Here is a 20,699-nt window from a genome sequence, read left to right on the forward strand (position 1 = left end):
GTAATTTAAGGGAAAATCCAAGATGGCCACCTAAAATGACTCAAGGATAATAAAACATTAGTTGGGCATCATGGTTTATTCTGAGTATAGTTCCATGTCAAATCAACCTAGAAAATTGCTACATTTGATATTCCGTTGGTCTTATTACACTTTCTAACTTGGGAGGAGACAAGTTTTAAATAGGAACATTACCAGACATTTTAGTCACTTTTAAACGTGATGCTAGCAGGCGAGATGCTAATGGTCTAATTTGATTCAATGATCTATGCTAGGCTGGAGCTAAAAGTGGTATCGCCAGACTCAGAGAATGGCTGGATGAACTGGAGAAAGGTAAAAATCAGTTGTTTAACTCAAGGAGAGGTGGAAAATGAGTGCAATTCCCCAAAGGGTGGAATATCCCTTTAACTGTCTTGTCCTTGCTACAAAGCTTTTTTACCTTGTCTCTGTGTAGACATGAGAAGAATCTCTTATGTTATCTTATCTAACTTTACTCTGTTATTAGGGTCATTCTACTGTACCTTGTTAGGGGTCCCAAGACCCGAATTTAAATCTGCAAGTCAATCTCTGGCAGACTTTACACAGTCATTTGTCAGCAATATTCTTATTCACCAGTTCAATTCTACAAAATGAACATTTTAAATTATATTCAGAGTCATACCACTTTAACAAACACCTCAGATTTATTTTGAAACTAAAGAAAATGAGTGTTTGAGCTTATATCCTGTACAGTGCAAACCTGTCAACAAAGGAAACAAAAAGGCCCAAACTACAGGGGATCAGCTTTGCTCTACATTCACAATATTCCCTCAGGAGTGTACAATTTGTATTACAAAAACCTTCCTTTAGTACAGATGAACACAAGTGTAGCCTCCCATTCCTATGTCTTCACTGATTCCTTCACTGATTCCAATTTCCAGATATGTTGTGTTACAGTTCAACGATTAGTACAGTAATCTTTCAATAATTTCACTATCAAAGGAAGTAAATGCAATACATAGTAACTGACTATAGATTCCTGACAGTATTCCTATGGCAGTTAATTTATACAACATGGAGTAAAAAGTCAGCAAATGGGAGTGATATTTCAAAAGTGATCGGTTTCAAAAACAGTCATAAGGCTTTCACTGTTAAGGTATCTTTGTGATGCTGTTTAGTAACATGTACACAGCAAGCATCAAGGCTGCAATCTTACCAGAAGGACCATAAGACAGCACACATGCTAGCATTTCTGAATAAGGATAGCAGATGCACCACCACCTCCATTACAGATCCCTGCGAGTCCGTACTGCCCTGACTGGAGACTGTGCACCATGTGGCCCACAATTCTAGTTCCAGACATGCTAAAAAGAGGCAAACAATTCAAAGTTAAAGTGACAGTAGCAGAACTGATACAATTCCAAAGGTATACAGGGTCTGTTCAAACAGTATTGAGTTTTGATCTGGGCAATGCTCAGGCACCAAATTAAAATATTCTCAATCCATCAGAAGAGCTCATCATTTTACTATCGGAGACCAATACCATTAGTGTTTTCAAAATAAATATGTACAAAATGATCTGTAGAATAGGTAGAGTTGTGTTGATTTGTTTTACTCTGAAAAGTTTCTTACCCAATTGGATGACCAAGTGACACTGCTCCTCCATTGACATTAACCTTATTTGGGTCAATATCAAGCATTTTGATGTTGGCCAAAACCACAACACTGAAGGCTTCATTTATCTCCCACATTGCAATATCATCTTTCTTCACACCACTCATCTCAAGAACCTGAAAATATAGCACAGACAGCATTCATGTGTGCATTCATCTGCATATGACTAATATTCATTAACATTAACTAACATTCAAACATTGACACATTTTACATGTCTTTCTATTTGGATGCTATTTACTATGTAGGGAAAGGGCTGATTTACACAGTCATGCACTCCATACCATCATTAGCTTTTGAACATAATTAGCCTTGAATGTTTCTGTCACGGTGTGGAAAGAGCTACTATTTTCACACACTCATGCAGCCCATTTTCCCATACATTTCCACTCACTCCGAAAATGCAGAGACTTTGTGATTGATTTCTAGATTTGTTTTACTTTTAAGTTATGCTTGTGACATACAACTACGTTTTGGATTATCTGTCACCGTTACATGTGGGCTACATGTGATGCACGTGGCCATATGCATAACAGTTTGTTACGATTGATTAAACACTAAAATAAAAAATACTCCACAGTTAGTGAAACCTTACATTCAAATAGCAAAATGTCAGGCCAGATTTGTACAACTATAAGCACATTGTCAGCCTAACATTTTTAGCAAAACACTACACACATTTCTCTACTTTAAACACAGAAATCTCAAATAATGTTTCCTCTGCAATTTCATGGCACTACCTTCCAAAATACACACCCATGAACCAACTGATCAAACACAACTATTGGGTGTAATGACACTTACTGTAGGTGTATAACTGTAAACTCAACAATCAGTCCTAATAACTGGGCAACAGATCAGCCCTTGTCAACAACAGAAATTGAAAGAAATGTAGCACTGAAAGGAAGAGGAGAAGGATAAGACACTACAAAAAGTGTTTTATAAAATTGAAAACTGAGTCAAATGCTAAAAATGAGTATGGTTTCGCAGATTTTGTTTGGGGTTATGTTGTTTGAGGACATGTTTAGAAATTGTGTGATATGCAAAGATTTTGTGTGTAAGCCGTGGAAGAAAACTGTAGCGTACTTCACCATTTGGAGAGAAAAAAAGTACTCAATGTACAGGTCTGGTCTTATGTGCCGTGTTTGGTCAGTACTAGTGCAGTGCCTGTTCAAACATGCCATTCCTGTAGAAAGCCTGTAGCCCAATTCGCTTTATTCACCTGGTGGCCAAAACAAGGCTACAGGGTACACTTGCCATTACACCTCAGTCCAGCAGATGGTACCCTGTAGCCTTTATAGGATGATGGGGGAAAAACATCATTCCAGCTAAGCATTCAATAATGAATATTGAATATAATAATATATTAGCCTATAATTAATGTGCAGTAAGCAGAATTTAGGAATGGCTGCATGTGGCATTTTTACAGATCAAAATGACATAAGCCTAACAGCTGTTTTGAGTTAAGGCTTTATGTTTATTGTTAAGCTTACTGAATAACTCCCTGATAGAGAAGACAAACCATTTTGTGGAATGATGCATCATCGTTTGAAATTTGCAACAATGTGACTCAACAATCTCTGGTAGCCAATAAGTGACATCACGCTCTGTCTGCCACTCGTCTGTCTGCCATTCTGTCCTCCCAGCTCTCAACCATTTTTAAGTTGCAGTTGGCAAGATTTTTTTAATCATATTCACTGAAACCAACACTATGCACCGACAGAACAACATAAATCAGCAGGTTTTAGAAAAAAACCCAGCACTTCTATCTCCACCTAGAGCCTGTTATTTGTTTTGCAAAAATCCACAGCTCCTGGTTCTGCTGGTCCAATCAGAGCAGGGCTGTGAGATCTGACTCAATCACTGCAATTGGCTGCAGAAGTCTGCAGCTATTCAGATGATCAGAGGCTCCACAAAGCAAACATCTGCAATAAAGTGTGGTCTGCTGGTGGAGCCTGAAGTGCTGCCAAACTATGCTGAACTGATGCGAATTAATCTGCTACCAGCAGGATTCGTCATTCACCCTGACGCACCGCATCTTGGGACCAGTCCAGATGGTCGGGTGTATGACCCTTCAGAGTTGCCTCCTTTTGACCTGGTTGAGGTGAAGAGCAACACAAAAAAATGATCCATCTCAGGTTGCTCACCTCAAGGTGCAGGAAGGCCACACCAGTCTGAGGCGTTCACATAAGTACTACTGACCGGTTCAGGGCCAACAGGCAATCACAGTACTGGCATGGTGTGAATTTGGTGTGACCAGCATAGCAACCATTTTATTTGATATAGCAACCACCATATGTACCCTAGCAACCATCTTAATTACCCTAGCAAAAACCTAGAAACCACCATAATGTTTCCAAAATCATTTCTGATTCATGGCACTTCTGCATTCGCTTTGCGGTCCTCTATCTGCTATAACCACACTATGTAGCCTAAGTTTGCCAGATCGGGTAGCGGATCTGTAGTTCGATGGAATGAGACATAAGAAACTACAAATTTTACTTGCTTCTGATGTCATGCAACATACTCTGCCGTGTCCGTGGACATGTTATTTGCAATGGCGGTGACAGATAAACAAATAGCATGCATGCAACAGAGGAAAAGTGCTTTAGTGTTGCTTTAAATTTTAAGTAGTAAACTAATTTATGTAAAATTACAAGTGAGCCAAAAACACTCATCACACACACTCATCTCGTCTTTATCTTCCTCTCTCTTATGCGCGCACGCACGCACACACACCCTGTGTTAGGTTAGACTACTTCACCTATCGCCCATCCCAGACATAATTATTATAGCCCAAAATAACTGCATTACTTCAAGTGTCAAAACTGCAGTTTTCTGAGTATCAAAACAGTTTTGCAGTTTTTGAGGAAATATTTGCAGTTATTATGCAGGAAATACAGTATTTAGGACACTGAAAACTGGGACACTGGAAACTGTATTGTACTGCATAGTAGCCTACTGTAGGTTTAGTGCAGAAATTCAGTATTTTGGACATGAAATTACTAAGGTACTGCACTGTATTGTAGTAAAAACACTTTAAAAACTGCAGTTTTTTGTAAGGGAGGTTATTTGGTAGTATTGGTAGATGCTGCAGATGCACAAATCTACATAAAACAGATATATTAATTTACTTTGAAGTGATTAGGGCTAGTTTACAGCATGACATTTGTTGTGCATATTAATTGCACTTAATAATGCAAAATTATTTTTTATCCGATTACTCGAGTCAAGAATTGCCATTTCGATACTTCTTCGATACTTTTTAAAAATGTATTTGATTTGGGGGCCCCACCACCTTAACATCATCATCAGTAATATTGAATATACTGTAGTGTGATCATTCACACCAGTGGCCATCCCAGATTCTGCTTGATTCTCTCCACACAAACACACATGGAAAATGATGGCTTACAGTATGTCATATTTCATATATTCTGCATAATTACTAGTAAAGATATTTAGCAATTTGAAAACTATTCTAAAACTATAACTATTTTTAAACTATTACACTTAGGCATATCTTTAATGTGGTGTTCTAGGTCTAATTGAGTGCACATTGGTGATGTGTCGGTGTAATTGAGTGCCTGTCACTTTAAGAGATACGTGAGAGTAATTGGCCTTGTCTCACAGTTTTAGTCTAGTGAATAAAAGTTGCACATAGCGCATAAGGATATGTGGATGCAATTAATTAGGTTTTGTATGTCATTAGATAAAATAAATGTTCAAAAAATGTACAAGTCGAAGAAAATCTTTCTGGGATCATAGAAGAGATAAGTGGCTTGCAATGTTCATTAATGATTTTAGCGAGCACTATTGTAAAACGTGACCTGAGCTAGCGGGATAGTTAGCAAGGATCTCTCTTCAGATGTAAAAGTTTGCGATGGTTGCTTAGCCTATTTCTAAATTATACTGAACCCAAATAGTAGGCCTAAATGACCAAAATCCCACAGCCTAGGTAGGTTAGCAACACAAACTTGAGAGATGCAAGTGAGCAAATCAACTTGATATTAGCCTATTATTATGTGTTACCATAGCATCACTTGAACTAGCAGCCATGTCTCGCTGTTTATAGCACGACAGCTGCGCTTACGTGTGTGTGAGGAGAAAAGACGCACAGTGACAGGTTAGGGGAGGAGGCACTAGAAGCATGCCTTGTGCACATGCATGTTACTTCAAAAGAACATGGTCATTCTCAAAAGTATCGATACTAATAAAATTAGGCATCGTGACATTTTTAATTTCAGGGTATTGCGATACTTTTGTAGTATCGGTGCACCGTGCAACACTACAATGAAATAATCGGTAGAATACTCTATTCCAAAAAGAATTGAGCTGCTGCCCTACATAGATTTTGCATTTTCATGCACTGGTAATTCCTTGGAATTGCTTTTCTAGTTAGTAGGCTATTATTATTAACAGACATTGATAAACCCTTATCTGATTGCTAGTTATAGGACCTAGGCTAACAACCCTCTGTCTGTTCCCCCAAAGAAAACCAGTCAAATGATGTTAATAAATTGAAGACGGTACAGGTTGAGGTTGATTTGCAGGAAAAAAAGGGTAATAAAATTAACCATTTCCCACTTCTCGGTTTTGCACTGCAGCAAGCATAAGCGGAACAGTTGGCCATATTTTTAAAAACTCAACACTGAAATGGGCTGAAACAATGATTAGTGAATGAAAAGAAAATAACTGCTTACTTTAGGGACCGCAAAAGCTGGAGCGATCGGGAAATCAATTGGATTAGTTGCAGCATCAGCAAAAGCTAAAAGATGAGGGAGAAATACTTTCATGTCACAAAATCATGACTTAATAACAACATGAGACATTAAATATGGCTATTGGCTAAACAAGAAAGTAAAATTCCATACCAACAATCCTGGCGAGTGGATTGACATTTAGCTTTTTCGCAGCATCTGCAGTCATCAAAACCAAAGCAGCAGCACCATCATTCAAAGTGCTGGCATTTGCAGCTGTCACTGTACCTGTAAAGCAACACATTCTCCACTGTTTTCCATGGTCTTCTTCTAAGTACAATAATCTGACCCTTGATAATTTACTAAATGTATTGGTTTCACTATGTTGTCCTCAAGCAAAACATTTTTACTGACTGGCTTTTTCTAGTTTGAGAACACATTATTGATGTATTACAATGAACAACTGGCTTGCAACTAGCAAAATCTGCTGTAGTATTGACTGAAACTCAAAGTTTGGCAAATTTGCCAATTTTAAACCATGAATAAGATACTCTGCACAAACATGGGTGCATCAGTGACATGCTTCCTCACACCACACAGTTGCACTTCAGTGATATTAAGATCCAATTTTATTTAAACAAAGTCAGTTGAAATGAAAATCTAAGCATGCAGATTAGATGTGACAAATACAGAAAAGGATTCAAAATAGTGCATTCACAGGCTCATTAAATATAAATTATGTTTATATTTAAAAATGTTTCAACATTCTCCAATACTAATGTGATGAATACCATTTTCTCGCTGAAATACCGCTTTCAGTTTGGGAACTTTGCTGAAGTCGACTCTTCGCCATTCTTCATCTTCCTTTACAATAATGTCAGGCTTGCCTGTGACAAAAATGTTATGTAAATTTTATAATCCAAAGCACACACTAGTAAGGAAATGTAAGCAATTTTAGGTAGAGATAATTGATAAGTAAAAGGTAACCTCTTTGAGGAATGCTAACAGGAACAATCTCCTTAGCAAAAACCCCTGACTCCCATGCAGCTTTGCTTTGGCTGTATGACTTGATGGCATAGGCATCCTGCTCTTCCCTTGAAATGCTGCAGTTTTTGGCCGTGTTTTCTGCACAATTTCCCTTTATTTCAATGAAGATATAATCACAAAATGCATTCACATGTTGTCAATACATTGTTACTAAACATACACATATTTGGCTGAGAAAAGTAATAGTAATAATTCTGTGAATACCATGTGAAACTTATTATAGACGTCCGTGAGACCATCTTTCACAATGAGGTCCTCCACATGTAATCCACCATAGGCAGGTGTCTGTCGGTTCATTACATATGGTACACAGGACATGCTTTCCATACCTCCTGCCACCATAACATCCTGTACATGAACGCATCAGAGGGGAGTTTTAGGATAGGGAGTTAAAAAAAAAAAACTGGTTCAAAGATGCCCAATTTTAATAATTATGTGTAAGTGATATTGCAGGAGTCACTTCTGTTTTAATGCTAGGCCTATGTATTCTAATGACACAAAATAGCTTTCATACATAGATGAATTTAACATATTTCATATTGAAACTTCACAGCAGCTTCAGAATATATTTTCCCCCTTTTTAAAGATAAAATCAGCACCATGTGTGCAGATTACCTGGTGTCCACACATCAAACTTTGTGCTGCCATCATAATGGACTTCATGCCAGAGGCACAAACTTTATTAATTGTTGTAGCTGGTGTGGAAATGGGCAAACCTGCAAAAATATATAAAAATAAAGAATCAGTGGCTCTTACTGTTGTGTTCTATTAATTTAAGTATTACTGTGCAATTATGATTACCTGCACCAAGGAGAGCTTGTCTTGTCGGTGCTTGCCCTTCACCTGCCTGGAGTACATTTCCCATGTATACCTCTTTGACCGCATCCACAGGGATACCTGTTAGCAATGAAAACCATGGCATTTATGCTTTTAAGCAATGTACTGAAATAATGTGGTAAAATATAAATAGTTTTATTCATATTTCTTGATGTTATATGTACAAAAAAAGAGAGAGAGAAATGGTCCATGTGTGCTAAAAGGAACTGGGATAGAATAAATAATAAATAGAATCCCGGCCATAATTTGAGGATTTAGGTATGCACGTGTGTTTCAGGCATAGTGCAAGCACTAATCTCTGACTGAAAGTGTGCAGAACTTGTGCATTTGAGAGCGATCTCTTGCGGCTGTTGACGGTAATGTTTCATGTAGGGTTCATGTCAGTTAATATGAATTAAGTTAACATTTAAAAAACATGTTCAATTATATATATTTTCATATATATACAGCGGGGAAAATAAGTATTGAACACGTCAACATTTTTTTCAGTAAGTATACTTCCAATGAGGCTACTTGCATGACATTTTCACCAGACACTAGTATTAACTCAGATAATCCACCCATATAAAAAAATCCAAACATTAAAGTCCATAGGTAGAGTTATGTGTAATAAAGTGGAATGACACAGGAAAAAAGTATTGAACACGCCTGCTGAAATGTCTTAAATACTTTGTGGAAAAGCCTTTATTCGTAATGACAGCTTCAAGGCATTTCCTGTATGATGAAACTAACCAGTTACAGTATTCTGGTGTGATTTTGGCCCATTCTTTTCAACAGATAGTCCTTTAATATTGAAGATTCCAGGGGTCCCTCTTGTGAATCCTGATCTTTAGTTTACTTCTAAAACTGTTCAATTGGATTGAAGTCAGGGCCTTGATTTCCTTTCTCTGAAACCAATTGAGAGTTTCCTTTTGTAGAAATCTGGGGTATTTCTGTATGTATTCTGATGTGTTCATCTGTGTTACTTTTGTGTTACTGTGTGTAGTATACAACAGGGAGAGGTTCATATTATTGTACATAACTGTGCCTTAGGCCTGTGTACCAGCAGGAAGGTCATACAGGCCGATGTTTAGGAACATCTGAGGAACATCAGTGATAACATGGGCCGAGGGAGACAGCATGTCTGCCTATTCGGGCTAGTATCTCCATCTGGCCAGGGCCGGGTTTTGTACAGTGGTTGGTACCTTCCACGTTGGCATGATTTACGTTGATATGATTTTAGTATAACAGGCTTTGTCTCAGGTTTGGACTTCGAGACGGATCGAGGAAGCGACTCGGGGAGCATCTTATGCCAAGACGCTCAGCAGCAGCCCGCTTCTACTAACTACCACACCTGTTAGACTCTGTGCAGTTTTACTGTTTGAGACTTAGCCTGTGCTCGGTTAGTGAGTGATGTACCATCTACAATAAATTATTTTGATCACCGATCCTGATCCAGCCGTCAAGCTTTATTGACCATCTTCAATACAGACATCAGAACTAAAACACAACGCAAAACGATCGTGAATCCAACATTTGGTTTCCGTGACCCGAACGCAAGAGGAGGGGGAAGACGAGGACATCCATTCGGCGAGGTCAGATTGAGTCTTCGGGTTCAAACAGACTTCGGGTTCAAACAGACTTCGAGGGCAGATTTTGAAACTTCACATCTGTTAGAAGAGTCTATTTTGGGCCCCAGGCTGACGTGACCAACCCCAGCTGGAAGCCTACCAAGAGGGAGGACGCTGTGTGCGTGTGCACCCGCCGCAGTGAAGAAACTCTGACCAGGTGAAAGCAAAGAGTTTTTTCTCCTCTGTGCGTGAAAAGAACCAAGAGTAAAGTTAAAAAATAGACATAATTTAGGGAGTAAATTAGAATTTTTTTGATTTAAAGCTGCACATTAATGAGAGTATTGAAGTTTGTGTCATTAAGTGTTTTGACAAGTAACATACCTATATACCTATATCAATGATTGATGAGCTCTAGATGTCATTGGATATAAGAAGTTTTCTGATAAAAAGTAAACGGTTAAAGTGTACACATATTTTGGGTAATTGGAATAGATTCGTGAACGAATTAAAAGAAGTAATCGATTAACTACGGACAAGCTTGGGGGATTAAAGCTTTTCTTTTTCTGTACTGCCATTACATGCTAAGCTGTGTGGGTTTTGTGATAAATGCTGTGCGGGTGCCGAAGAGAAAATAGAAGGAGTTACTGTTGCTACAGTCATTGTTGCTGAAGTGAACTGTGTGGTTGTTTCTCAAGGTCTTTGTTTAGTTTAATGGCCTAGGACTAAACTTAGCGTTACAGTGATACAGAGAGGAGACGAAATCACCAGAGGGGGGTGTTTTGGTTGTGCAGTAATTGAAAAGTGGGATAGGGTTTCCAACCTATGTTTTTGTTGACTTGGTCAACTGTGAATTTAACGAGAGATTGTTAAAGGTGTGAGTGAGACATTAATTGTTGTCGTTGTCCAGCCGGTTTTTGGGAGAAAGGAAATAGTCTGAGTTAAGTGGAACTGACACTGGTGAAATTTATTGTTGTGGCTTCATGCTGTGAGTAAAATAATTCACCAAGTGCCAGTTTACTGAACGAGAGAGATAAAGAGAGAGTGTTTTCTTTTCCCTGGCGGGAGCAGCGAGCGTGTGTGTGTGAGTGTGTGTGGAAAAAAAGGAGAAGGACAGAGAGAGAGAGAGGTTCTTTTTTTTCTTTGGCCAAAGCAGAATCGCAAAAGTTGGCACTAAAACATCACACACTACTGACAAATTTAAGTTAAAAGTTTAAATAAAGGATCACGTCACTGCACGAAACACATAGTACAATTTAATATTAATTGATATTAGCACAATCCAGATATGGGTCTTGGTAGGAAAACTAAGTTGCAGGCCTATGTGTCAGATTGGATGGCAGTGAAATTACAATTTGGCAAATTTGAGAAAAAATTACAAAGGACATTAGAGAAGTTGGAATTAGAGATCCGAGACAGGATTTGGAGAACAGAGACTGAAAGACGTGATTTGGAGGAGCAACTCATGGAAGCAGATGTGTTGCCAGAACAGAGTGAAATGAGGCGAAGAGGAGTGGTCTCAGAGGCCCACTCAATGGGGAGGAGCCAACTCCTCCCATACACCCCGGCACCTATTGTGGGCGGGGGTCGCAACAGGCAACCAAGCACCCGCCTCAAACCGACTCTGCCTGACTTGGACTCAACAGCGCCATATGCCATGGTGGAGACATCTAGAAGTGCAGTGGACATTGATAAAGACAGCTTCATTGGACAGAATGCTGCTGTTATGGGAACCCCACCTGATCAACAGCCAGCAGGTGACACGAAACAAATCATTCTGGCCCCATCAGCAGCCACTGCTTTCTACAATCCACAAAGACAAGGAAGAACGTCTGCAACCAACCATCATCAAACTGCTCCACTCCAGTATGGCTATCAACAGCCACTAGCCATAGCTTCAGTACCTCCTCCTCTATTGTTGTTACCAATGCCACTGGCTACAAGCCCATACCCACCTCACCCACCTGTCAACTCTTTCCCTACCCGACCACAACCACCACCCCCGCCCCCACCTGTCAACTCTTTACCTCACCCACCCCCACCCCCACCTCCCCCACCCCCACCTGCACCAGTGAATGATGGGGCATCTACATCCAATGCTGCCCAGGGAGCGACTGCTCCGGTAACAAGGCCTAAGACAATGAAAACCAGGCCAGCGATGGAGGACTGGGATGCCGGGGATGAGTCAGCTGACGAGGCACTCATATGCCCTGTGCGCACAGTAGCCACCACCGACGGCGTGTCTGTGCTTTACCAACCAGCGAGAACCGATAACACCCTCTATGCTACTGCCTTGCGTGAAGAACACATCGAAATTGAATTCTTGATTGACTGGTGCTGAACTTACAGTCTTTTCATCCAACATTTCCGACCTATTGAAGAAACACGAAATACCTCTGTCAGGCATCATCAAGACAGCTGGTGGACCAACCGGAGAAAAATGCAGTCTGAAGCAGACAGCCCCAGTCACCATAGCCATTGGAGAAGGAGATGGAGAAGTCTTGTGGAACCTGAGAAGGCTAAAAAGAGAGGATCTCCTGGAACATCCAGCATGGGCTAGGGGAAAGAATGACTGTGGACTGTTGGAAATGGAACCCGTCAGACTGACTGGAAAACCACCTCCGTGTGTGAAACAAAGTCCCATCAAGAATGGACAGCTTGTGGCAGAATTGTTGGATGCAATGCAGCTGCCAAAAGACCTGGCAGTGATCAAAGTAAAGTCACATACAAGGCAAGACACCATTGAAGCAAGAGGCAATGCAATGGCGGATGCGGTGTCAAGAACAGCCGCAAGAAAAAGAGAGGGGGGGGATAACGAAACGACTAACGAGAATGGACACGGAAATGGAAACACGGACGGATCTAACGGTAACAGGAACATTTTTGAAAATGACGACGAGAAATGCATGATGAGAATGACAAAGAAGGTCAAGGAAACATCTGAAGAGGGAAAACGGGAAAGTTTGGCCAACATCAAAGACATGCAGAACAGCGCTAGCCGAGAAGAGAAGTGGACTTGGATTGAAAATGCGGCGAAGCTCCATGACGACAACCTGTGGAGGTTTGGAACACGAACAGTGGCTCCAGAAAGTCTTCTGCCATACCTGGCGACGCAAATTCATTCACTTGGACACGTGGGAGTGGAAAAGATGAGGAACAGATTCATACAGGTCTGGTGGGCCCCAAAGTTCACAGCAACGGACAGGGACATCGTCAAGCGGTGTGCCACCTGTCGGCAAAACAACCACGACAGAAAGGTCAAGCTGCCAACATTGAAAACACCTGCTCCACCAGGGCCTTTCAGAGTTCTTCAGATAGATTACATCACTCTTCCAAAGTGCAAAGGCTATCGCGACGTTCTGATTGTTCTGTGCAAGTTCTCTAGGTGGATCGAGGCGTTCCCTGCACGATCCGGAACTGCACTACACACTGCCAAAGTCCTTGTGAAAGACATCATTCCCCGATACGGTTTGCCAGAACAGATCTGCTCAGACAACGGAACACACTTCACTGGAGCAGTCTGCGCCGAGGTGGCCCGCATGCTGAATGTGCAATGGTCCCTGAACTGCCCTTACCACCCAGAATCCTCTGGGCAGGTGGAGAGAGCCAACCGGACGTTGAAGGAACGACTGGCCAAGAAACATCAAGAAGGCATTCCTTGGGTGGACGCCTTACCAACAGCCCTGTGTAGCATGCGTGCTACAAGCAACAGAGACACAGGACTCAGCCCATTTGAGATCGTGACTGGCAGGCCTTTCTCTGCACCAGGCACGATTGATCTGAGGAAAGCCGACATCCACCTGACATCAGATGCAATGCTGAACTACTGTGTGCAATTGACAGAAGCGGTCCAGACAGCGGCTAATCAAGTGAAAGAGGCGTGGGGAGACCCTCCGGAAGGTGGGCACTCTCTAGTGCCAGGTCAGTGGGTGATGGTTCACAAGCCCCAAAGGTTAGCGCTAGGGGCAAAGTACGATGGGCCATATCAGATTTTGTTGATAACACAGTTGGCAGTGAAGGTCCAGGGTGAGAGAAAAGTGGATACATGCGAGCCATTGCAAACTAATAGAACCGCCTGAAACATGACGCACTTGGGGAGGGTACGAATTCTATCTGAGTTTTCGCCAATCTTCTTTTAGGGGTGAGGTGTGAACTAGAGGGGGGAAGATTCACGGGAGACTTTCATTATGATAGGGAATTTATGACGTCAGGAGAAATGAAAGGTTAGGGATCCGAGGGTAGAATCTTTCCTTTGAGAATCCGAACATGCTCAGAGTGTTGTGGTAGTGGACTCTTCTTGACACAAACTCATGTTATGAAAAGTTATAGACTTAGATAAGTCTTATAATTGATTTTGATGATTAAATATGTGTGATTACTGATATATGAAATGTTTAATCTGAGGATACAATTACAATTGCCGATTTTTGAGAATGATTACAGTTAAGCTAGATCAAGAGGGGGGAGTAATCCTGTAGTCCTGGTTCTAGAGGTTGGTTTCTGGGGACACCCGTAAGGGAGCTGAACACGCAGCAACGGGTTAACCGGGGACTCACTGGGGGACCAGGGTTGGGAGGTTGCTACACCCCTATAATAGATGATTATATATACTATTGTTTTCATGACTATCCTTCAACTGATACTGCTCTTTCTTTTCACTCCACATGTGCCTATGAGGTTGCCGGGAGCCACCGACAACATCTGGGACAGAGACTTTGCCTCTGAACTGAACTGTTGCCTGCCGGTCTCCTGCACTTCTCCCCAAAAAGACTGTTTCCCGAAGGAATCCTCAACTCCATCATTCTCTAACAGCGATCAGCTCACTGAATTCTGTGTTGTGTAACTGTTCTTGTGTGTCTCCTTTATCATCTGAAAATGTCACCGAAAATGTTGTTTTGTTGTGCTGTTATCCTGTGTCACCTGGTTATTGTTACTGATACTCTGTATGACAGCCATCATGATGTGCACAAGGACAACACTTTCCTGAAGACGGCTCATGGGTTGGCCCAGGCCAAGCGTAAGCATTCGTGTTGGGTATGCGGGTTAATGCCATCTGCCTCTGAAGTGTATCCTTACATAGCCATCCCCTTTACCATCCCAGAGTATGTAGCAGCCTTTAACAGTACTACAAATGGTTCCCCTGATGACATTTTTCCAAATCCTCCATGGGTCGGAGGGCCCCCTACTAAGCTTAAATTGAGTTATGCCCCACGTGGTGTGATCTGTTGGGTGGCCGACAAGAGTGGACGGTCGGTGGTAGGTCAGAGCATCTGCCCATATGTTGTGTGTGGACAGTATGCATATTCCTATCTTCCCCCTAATTGGCAAGGCTCCTGTTATTTAGCTTATGTTGTTCCAGCTGTGAGGATTGTGGAGAGGGAACATTTGGTGGGTGAGTCAACATCTATACACCCTAGGACTAAGCGTGACGCTCCTGGGGGTCACAGTATTGTTGCAACCCCGACACAGAGATTCTTTGCCGCTTTAATTCCAACTTATGGCCTAACTGTGGCGCTTGATGAGATTAGAGATCTGGTACACATTGTTGATGTAGTAGCTAATGACACTGCACGCGCTCTTTCAGACATTGAACGGGAACTGTATGCAGTAAGACAGGTTGCCCTTCAGAATAGGCTCTGCCTGGACGTGGTTTTGGCCAGTAAGGGAGGTGCTTGTGCTCTGATTGGACAGGAATGCTGTACTTATGTGCCTGACTCGACCGTTAATGTCTCCAATTACATCAAAGATATTTACGCCAACGTGCAGCAGCTTAAGCGGGATAATGGTAGCTGGTCCCTGGGAGGTTGGTTGAGTAGCTGGGGTGGCTCCCTGTTTGCTCAGATTGTCCAGTTAATTTTGCCCCTGCTCATTCCCATCTTTGTCATCTACTTAGCTATCCAAGTGGTGTTGTGTATCATCAAGCGTGCCACCACTACCACTCCAAGATTGGCCCCTGTTAGAGTACCTCCTGCCCAGCCTCAGGATGAACCGGGGATGTGGGTTTGATTCCTTTCCTTTTTAATTTCTTTTTATGTGTGAGACAATCCTCCGGAACAAAATCAGTTATTATGTTTTCTTTTAAGACACCGGCACTTTTTCCTTTTTCAAAGTGCTAGAGAAGTAATCTTGTCTTGGTTTGTCCTCTGTTCTTTAGACCACATCAGACTCCTTTTATTTGTTTTGTATGATCTATAAAAATCTGTGTTTTTTAATTGATCAAGAGGGGGGACTGTAGAAATCTGGGGTATTTCTGTATGTATTCTGATGTGTTCATCTGTGTTACTTTTGTGTTACTGTGTGTAGTATACAACAGGGAGAGGTTCATATTATTGTACATAACTGTGCCTTAGGCCTGTGTACCAGCAGGAAGGTCATACAGGCCGATGTTTAGGAACATCTGAGGAACATCAGTGATAACATGGGCCGAGGGAGACAGCATGTCTGCCTATTCGGGCTAGTATCTCCATCTGGCCAGGGCCGGGTTTTGTACAGTGGTTGGTACCTTCCACGTTGGCATGATTTACGTTGATATGATTTTAGTATAACAGGCTTTGTCTCAGGTTTGGACTTCGAGACGGATCGATCGAGGAAGCGACTCGGGGAGCATCTTATGCCAAGACGCTCAGCAGCAGCCCGCTTCTACTAACTACCACACCTGTTAGACTCTGTGCAGTTTTACTGTTTGAGACTTAGCCTGTGCTCGGTTAGTGAGTGATGTACCATCTACAATAAATTATTTTGATCACCGATCCTGATCCAGCCGTCAAGCTTTATTGACCATCTTCAATACAGACATCAGAACTAAAACACAACGCAAAACGATCGTGAATCCAACACTTTGCTGAATGGTTTGGATCATTGTCCTGCTGGAAGGTCTAGCCATGTCTCATCCTCATCATCCTGGTGGATGGTCAAGATTCTCCCGGAACAAAATGACTCAATTCATCATTCCTTCAACTGTATGAAGTCTGCTAGTACCATGAGATGAAAAACAGCCCATACCATGATGCCACCACCTCCAAACCTCACTGTTGGTAGGGTATTTTTAGAGTGATGCACAGTGCCATTTCTCCTCCAAATATGGTGTGTAGTATGACATCCAAAAAGTTCAATTTTGCTCTCGCCTGACCAGAATACATTCTCTCAGTATTTCATAGGATTGTCCAAATGTTGTGTAGCAAACTTTCAACGAGCTTTGACATGTTTTTCTTCAGCAATAGAGTCATGCGATGAGTATTGAGTGTGCATAGAGGCCATGGCGGTGGAGTGCATTACCTATGATTTTCTCTGTAACAACTGCACCAAGTCTTTTTGGAGTTTTCTCCGAGTGGTCCTTGGCTCTTGGACTACTCTTCTGACTATCCTTCTGACTTCCTGGTCAGAAATCTTGCAAGGAGATCCTGTGCATGGCCAGTGATGATGCAGTGATGTTCCTTCCACTTGCAGATAATGGCTCCAATACTGCTGGATGCTTCGGAAGTTTTGATGTGCATCTGTAACCAGTTCCATTGATATGTTTTGCAACAATAAGGTTGCAAAGGTCTTGGGAGAGCTCTTTGCTTTTACCAATTATGAAATGCTTCTTGTTTGACACCTTGGTAAGAAAAAACCTTTTTATAGCCCACCAGTATGTATTAACCCAGCTTATATCAATTTGCACAGATAGGAGGGATAATTTCTCTAACTACTTATAGATTCCAGTTTGTTCCTTGCCATTTCTTGCCTCTGTGTACTGCTTTTTCTTAGTGTGTTCAATACTTTTTCCCTGTGCCATTCCACTTTTTTACTCATAACTCTACTTTTAGACATTAATGTTTGGATTTTTATATATGTGTGGATTACCTAAGTTAATACTAATGTCCGGTGAAGATTTCATGCGAATAGCCTCACTGGAAGTATAGTTACTGAAAAAAATATTGACGTGTTCAATACTTATTTTCCCCGCTGTAATTACTATAGACTATAAGCAGGACCAGTCAAACCATGAAAAAAAGTGTGACTTATAGTCCGGAAAATACGGTGCACTAAATAAATGCTCAATGAGACTTTCAAGGCCTCTCAGTCTGATGCCCTGGGGCACTGTTCTGTTCCCAATATTGGCTAGAGACCAAAGCAAACAATCTCTCTTGCTTACCTGCTTGCTCAACGGCCGCTTTGATTGCTACTGAACCTAATTTAGTAGCTGGAACAGATGAGAGGCTTCCTCTGAAAGACCCCATAGGAGTTCGCGCAGCACTGACGATGACAACTTCCTATTGTCAAGAAAGGTGAACATTACATTAGTGACATATAAATTTGACCTCAACAGAATTCATGTAAAAAACTGAACAATGAAACATGTGCAGGCAACAATAATAGCACTAATGCCATATACTGATGTAAGATTGTATAAGCCTTTTGTGTTATAAAATTAAAATCTATATTTATGTTTCGCTCGTCTTGACAGGTTAGGCTTCCCATTATCTTACAACTCCATTTCCAAAATAGCTGGGACACTGTGTAAAATGTAAATAAACATAGAATGTGATCATCTGTAAATCAAGGAAAACCCACATTTAGTTGCAAAACGAACAAAGACTACATATCAAATGTTGAAACTGACTAATTGTACAATTTTATTAAATTTTATGATACCAGCAAGGTGTCAAAAAAGATGGGACAAGGTCAACAAAAGGCTGTAGGAGTTGTGTAATGCTAAAGAAAACAACATTTCACGACTCATCACGTTAACTGCCACCATGATTGGACCAGAGAAGCTAGTCTCTCAGAGGCAAAGATACAGATACATTCATCACTCTGTGATGTGTGGGAAAATAAAGCAACAATATAATGTAAAATTGCAAAGGCGATTTCATCATCATGTGTATTTCATTGACAAAACTATATTTAAAGTGTCATTGTTTTCCATCCCTATCTGAAATTATAGATGGAAGTTAGTTCCTGAGGTAAATACAAAACTTTATATTTTCACCAGATTTTAGTAGACACTAGACTACACAGACATTTGATAGGAACATAAGCTAGATATTATTTTGATCACTGATTTCCAATATAGCTGGAGGCTTCATTAGGGCCCGAGCAGTGGATGGTGCAAAAGCCCTGTTGTTTCTGTAAGAATTGTTAAATGTGCTTGCTGAGAGTAGCACACTTATTGTTATCCGTCAGCAAGCACACATTTGTATTTGGCCAGCTCCTGCCCCTAGGCCTTTTGAGATATCGACACTGTTCCAACTCTAAAACATCCGGTCAGTAAGTTGCTCGAGAAGATGGTGTCGCTGACCCTTGTCATTCTTGTCGCAGGCTATTGAGAATGTTATTTTTCATTGGAATGTTTATGGCGCGGCTGGAAAATTAACAAGCGACATCATTGCGTTATAATTGATTACGGTCAGCCACTGCATCGATGCAGCATCGTCTATGTCCGTATCGCGATGCATCGTTGCACCTCTAGTGGACTGCCAAAATAAAGTGTGATCTTAGACCGTATTTTGACATTAAGTATAAGTATATATACTCTTTTGATCCTGTGAGGGAAATTTGGTCTCTGCATTTAACCCAATCCGTGAATTAGTGAAACACACTCCGCACACAGTGAACACACAGTGAGGTGAAGCACACACTAATCCCGGCGAAGTGAGCTGCCTGCAACAACAGTGGCGCTCGGGGAGCAGTGAGGGGTTAGGTGCCTTGCTCAAGGGCACTTCAGCCGTGCCTACTGGTTGGGGTTCGAACCGGCAACCCTCCGGTTACAAGTCCGAAGCGCTAACCAGTAGGCCACGGCTGCCCCAAATTAAGCTGAGATAGCACACCAATCGTTGACATACTAGTAATCTGAATAACTTCAGATCAGAATACATTCTGAAAATATATTATAATAGGCTACTTATATTTCAGAAGAAAAATATAAAATATGAAACAATATCACCACACCAATTATGGGTTATGATCATTTCAACCTGATAATGAATGATGATGAAAATACACAACTAACCCAGAGCAACTATAGCCCATAGTCCAAAACAGATCTGAGACCCGCAGAGAAGTATAGTGTGAACATGAAGAAAACTGAAACCTATCAGAGCTGAAGTGCACCAGAAAGAGATCTCAGTCATCTTTCAAATGAACTCACAATGTGAATACAAAATGAACTGAGTTCCTTTTGTTTTGGTCCACTTTCATTTTAGTAGACCGAGTTCGGTCCTTTTAAAACACCCTTAAAGTGACAGGAACTCAATTAGACCTACAATGTATTGACATCAAAGATAAGTGTAATAGCTTAGCTCACAGGGCATACAAAAAACAATTCTTGGGTTCCGGTTTCCGACCGACCCTGTCAATTTATGTGCGACCCAAATTTATTTTATGAGCTTGGGGAAGAAATAACACTAAATAGTCTAGGCTACATTAAATAAATCCACAAATAAAAGGCGAACTATAATTACATTAATTACCCCTTGCGTTATGTATAGGGATGAGCATATTCTCTCTGTTACAAAGTAGCCTATGCACAGTTCACGAAGACGATTGTTTTCGTCGAAGGCACTCGCAATTTTGTCCAAACACCGCAACTTTTTCGCAAATTTGTCATCGTAGTTTCACTGTGAAATGTCACCTACCGCAACAGTCCCTCGCGCAGAATATTGAGCCAGATGGCACACTTACTTCTGCACCTTCTGCATATGACACCAAAGACTGCCCTAAGTGTTCGTTCCTCTGCAGTTTTGATGACAATAAATAGAAGGCTAACGTTAACGATCTGCTTACTTGCATCTCTCAACCTGGTGTTGCTAACCTACCTAGGCTATGAAAGTAAGTTAATTAAGGCCTACTTGTTTTACTGACATTTGAGTAGGCTATGCAACCCATTGGCAAACGTTTACCTGGATATGTCCTTTTAGCTTATGTCATGTTTATGTCA

At 41.2% G+C, this 20,699-nt stretch overlaps 1 protein-coding gene across 1 annotated transcript in view; it reads right to left on the reverse strand.

Annotated features, from left to right (window-relative positions):
- Nucleotides 1–661: 661 nt before the first annotated feature.
- acat1 (acetyl-CoA acetyltransferase 1) overlaps nt 662–20,699 on the reverse strand; it is a 32,972-nt gene continuing 12,934 nt past the window's right edge. Inside the window, exons 3-12 of the mRNA XM_076275038.1 lie at nt 17,916–18,033; nt 8,199–8,294; nt 8,013–8,113; nt 7,602–7,745; nt 7,338–7,488; nt 7,142–7,237; nt 6,525–6,638; nt 6,354–6,418; nt 1,609–1,766; nt 662–1,340 (exon numbers count right to left, since the gene is read on the reverse strand). Coding sequence (XP_076131153.1) covers nt 1,220–1,340; nt 1,609–1,766; nt 6,354–6,418; nt 6,525–6,638; nt 7,142–7,237; nt 7,338–7,488; nt 7,602–7,745; nt 8,013–8,113; nt 8,199–8,294; nt 17,916–18,033 — 1,164 coding nt within the window. The 3' untranslated portion in view covers nt 662–1,219. The remainder of the gene's footprint in view (nt 1,341–1,608; nt 1,767–6,353; nt 6,419–6,524; nt 6,639–7,141; nt 7,238–7,337; nt 7,489–7,601; nt 7,746–8,012; nt 8,114–8,198; nt 8,295–17,915; nt 18,034–20,699) is intronic.

This window comes from Alosa pseudoharengus, unplaced genomic scaffold (assembly GCF_046254945.1).
Source record: "Alosa pseudoharengus isolate Yale_2024_CS ecotype anadromous, Long Island Sound unplaced genomic scaffold, YU_APseudo_1.1 YU_APseudo_1.1_scf_8, whole genome shotgun sequence".
In the NCBI taxonomy this organism is placed as follows: Eukaryota; Metazoa; Chordata; class Actinopteri; order Clupeiformes; family Clupeidae; genus Alosa; species Alosa pseudoharengus.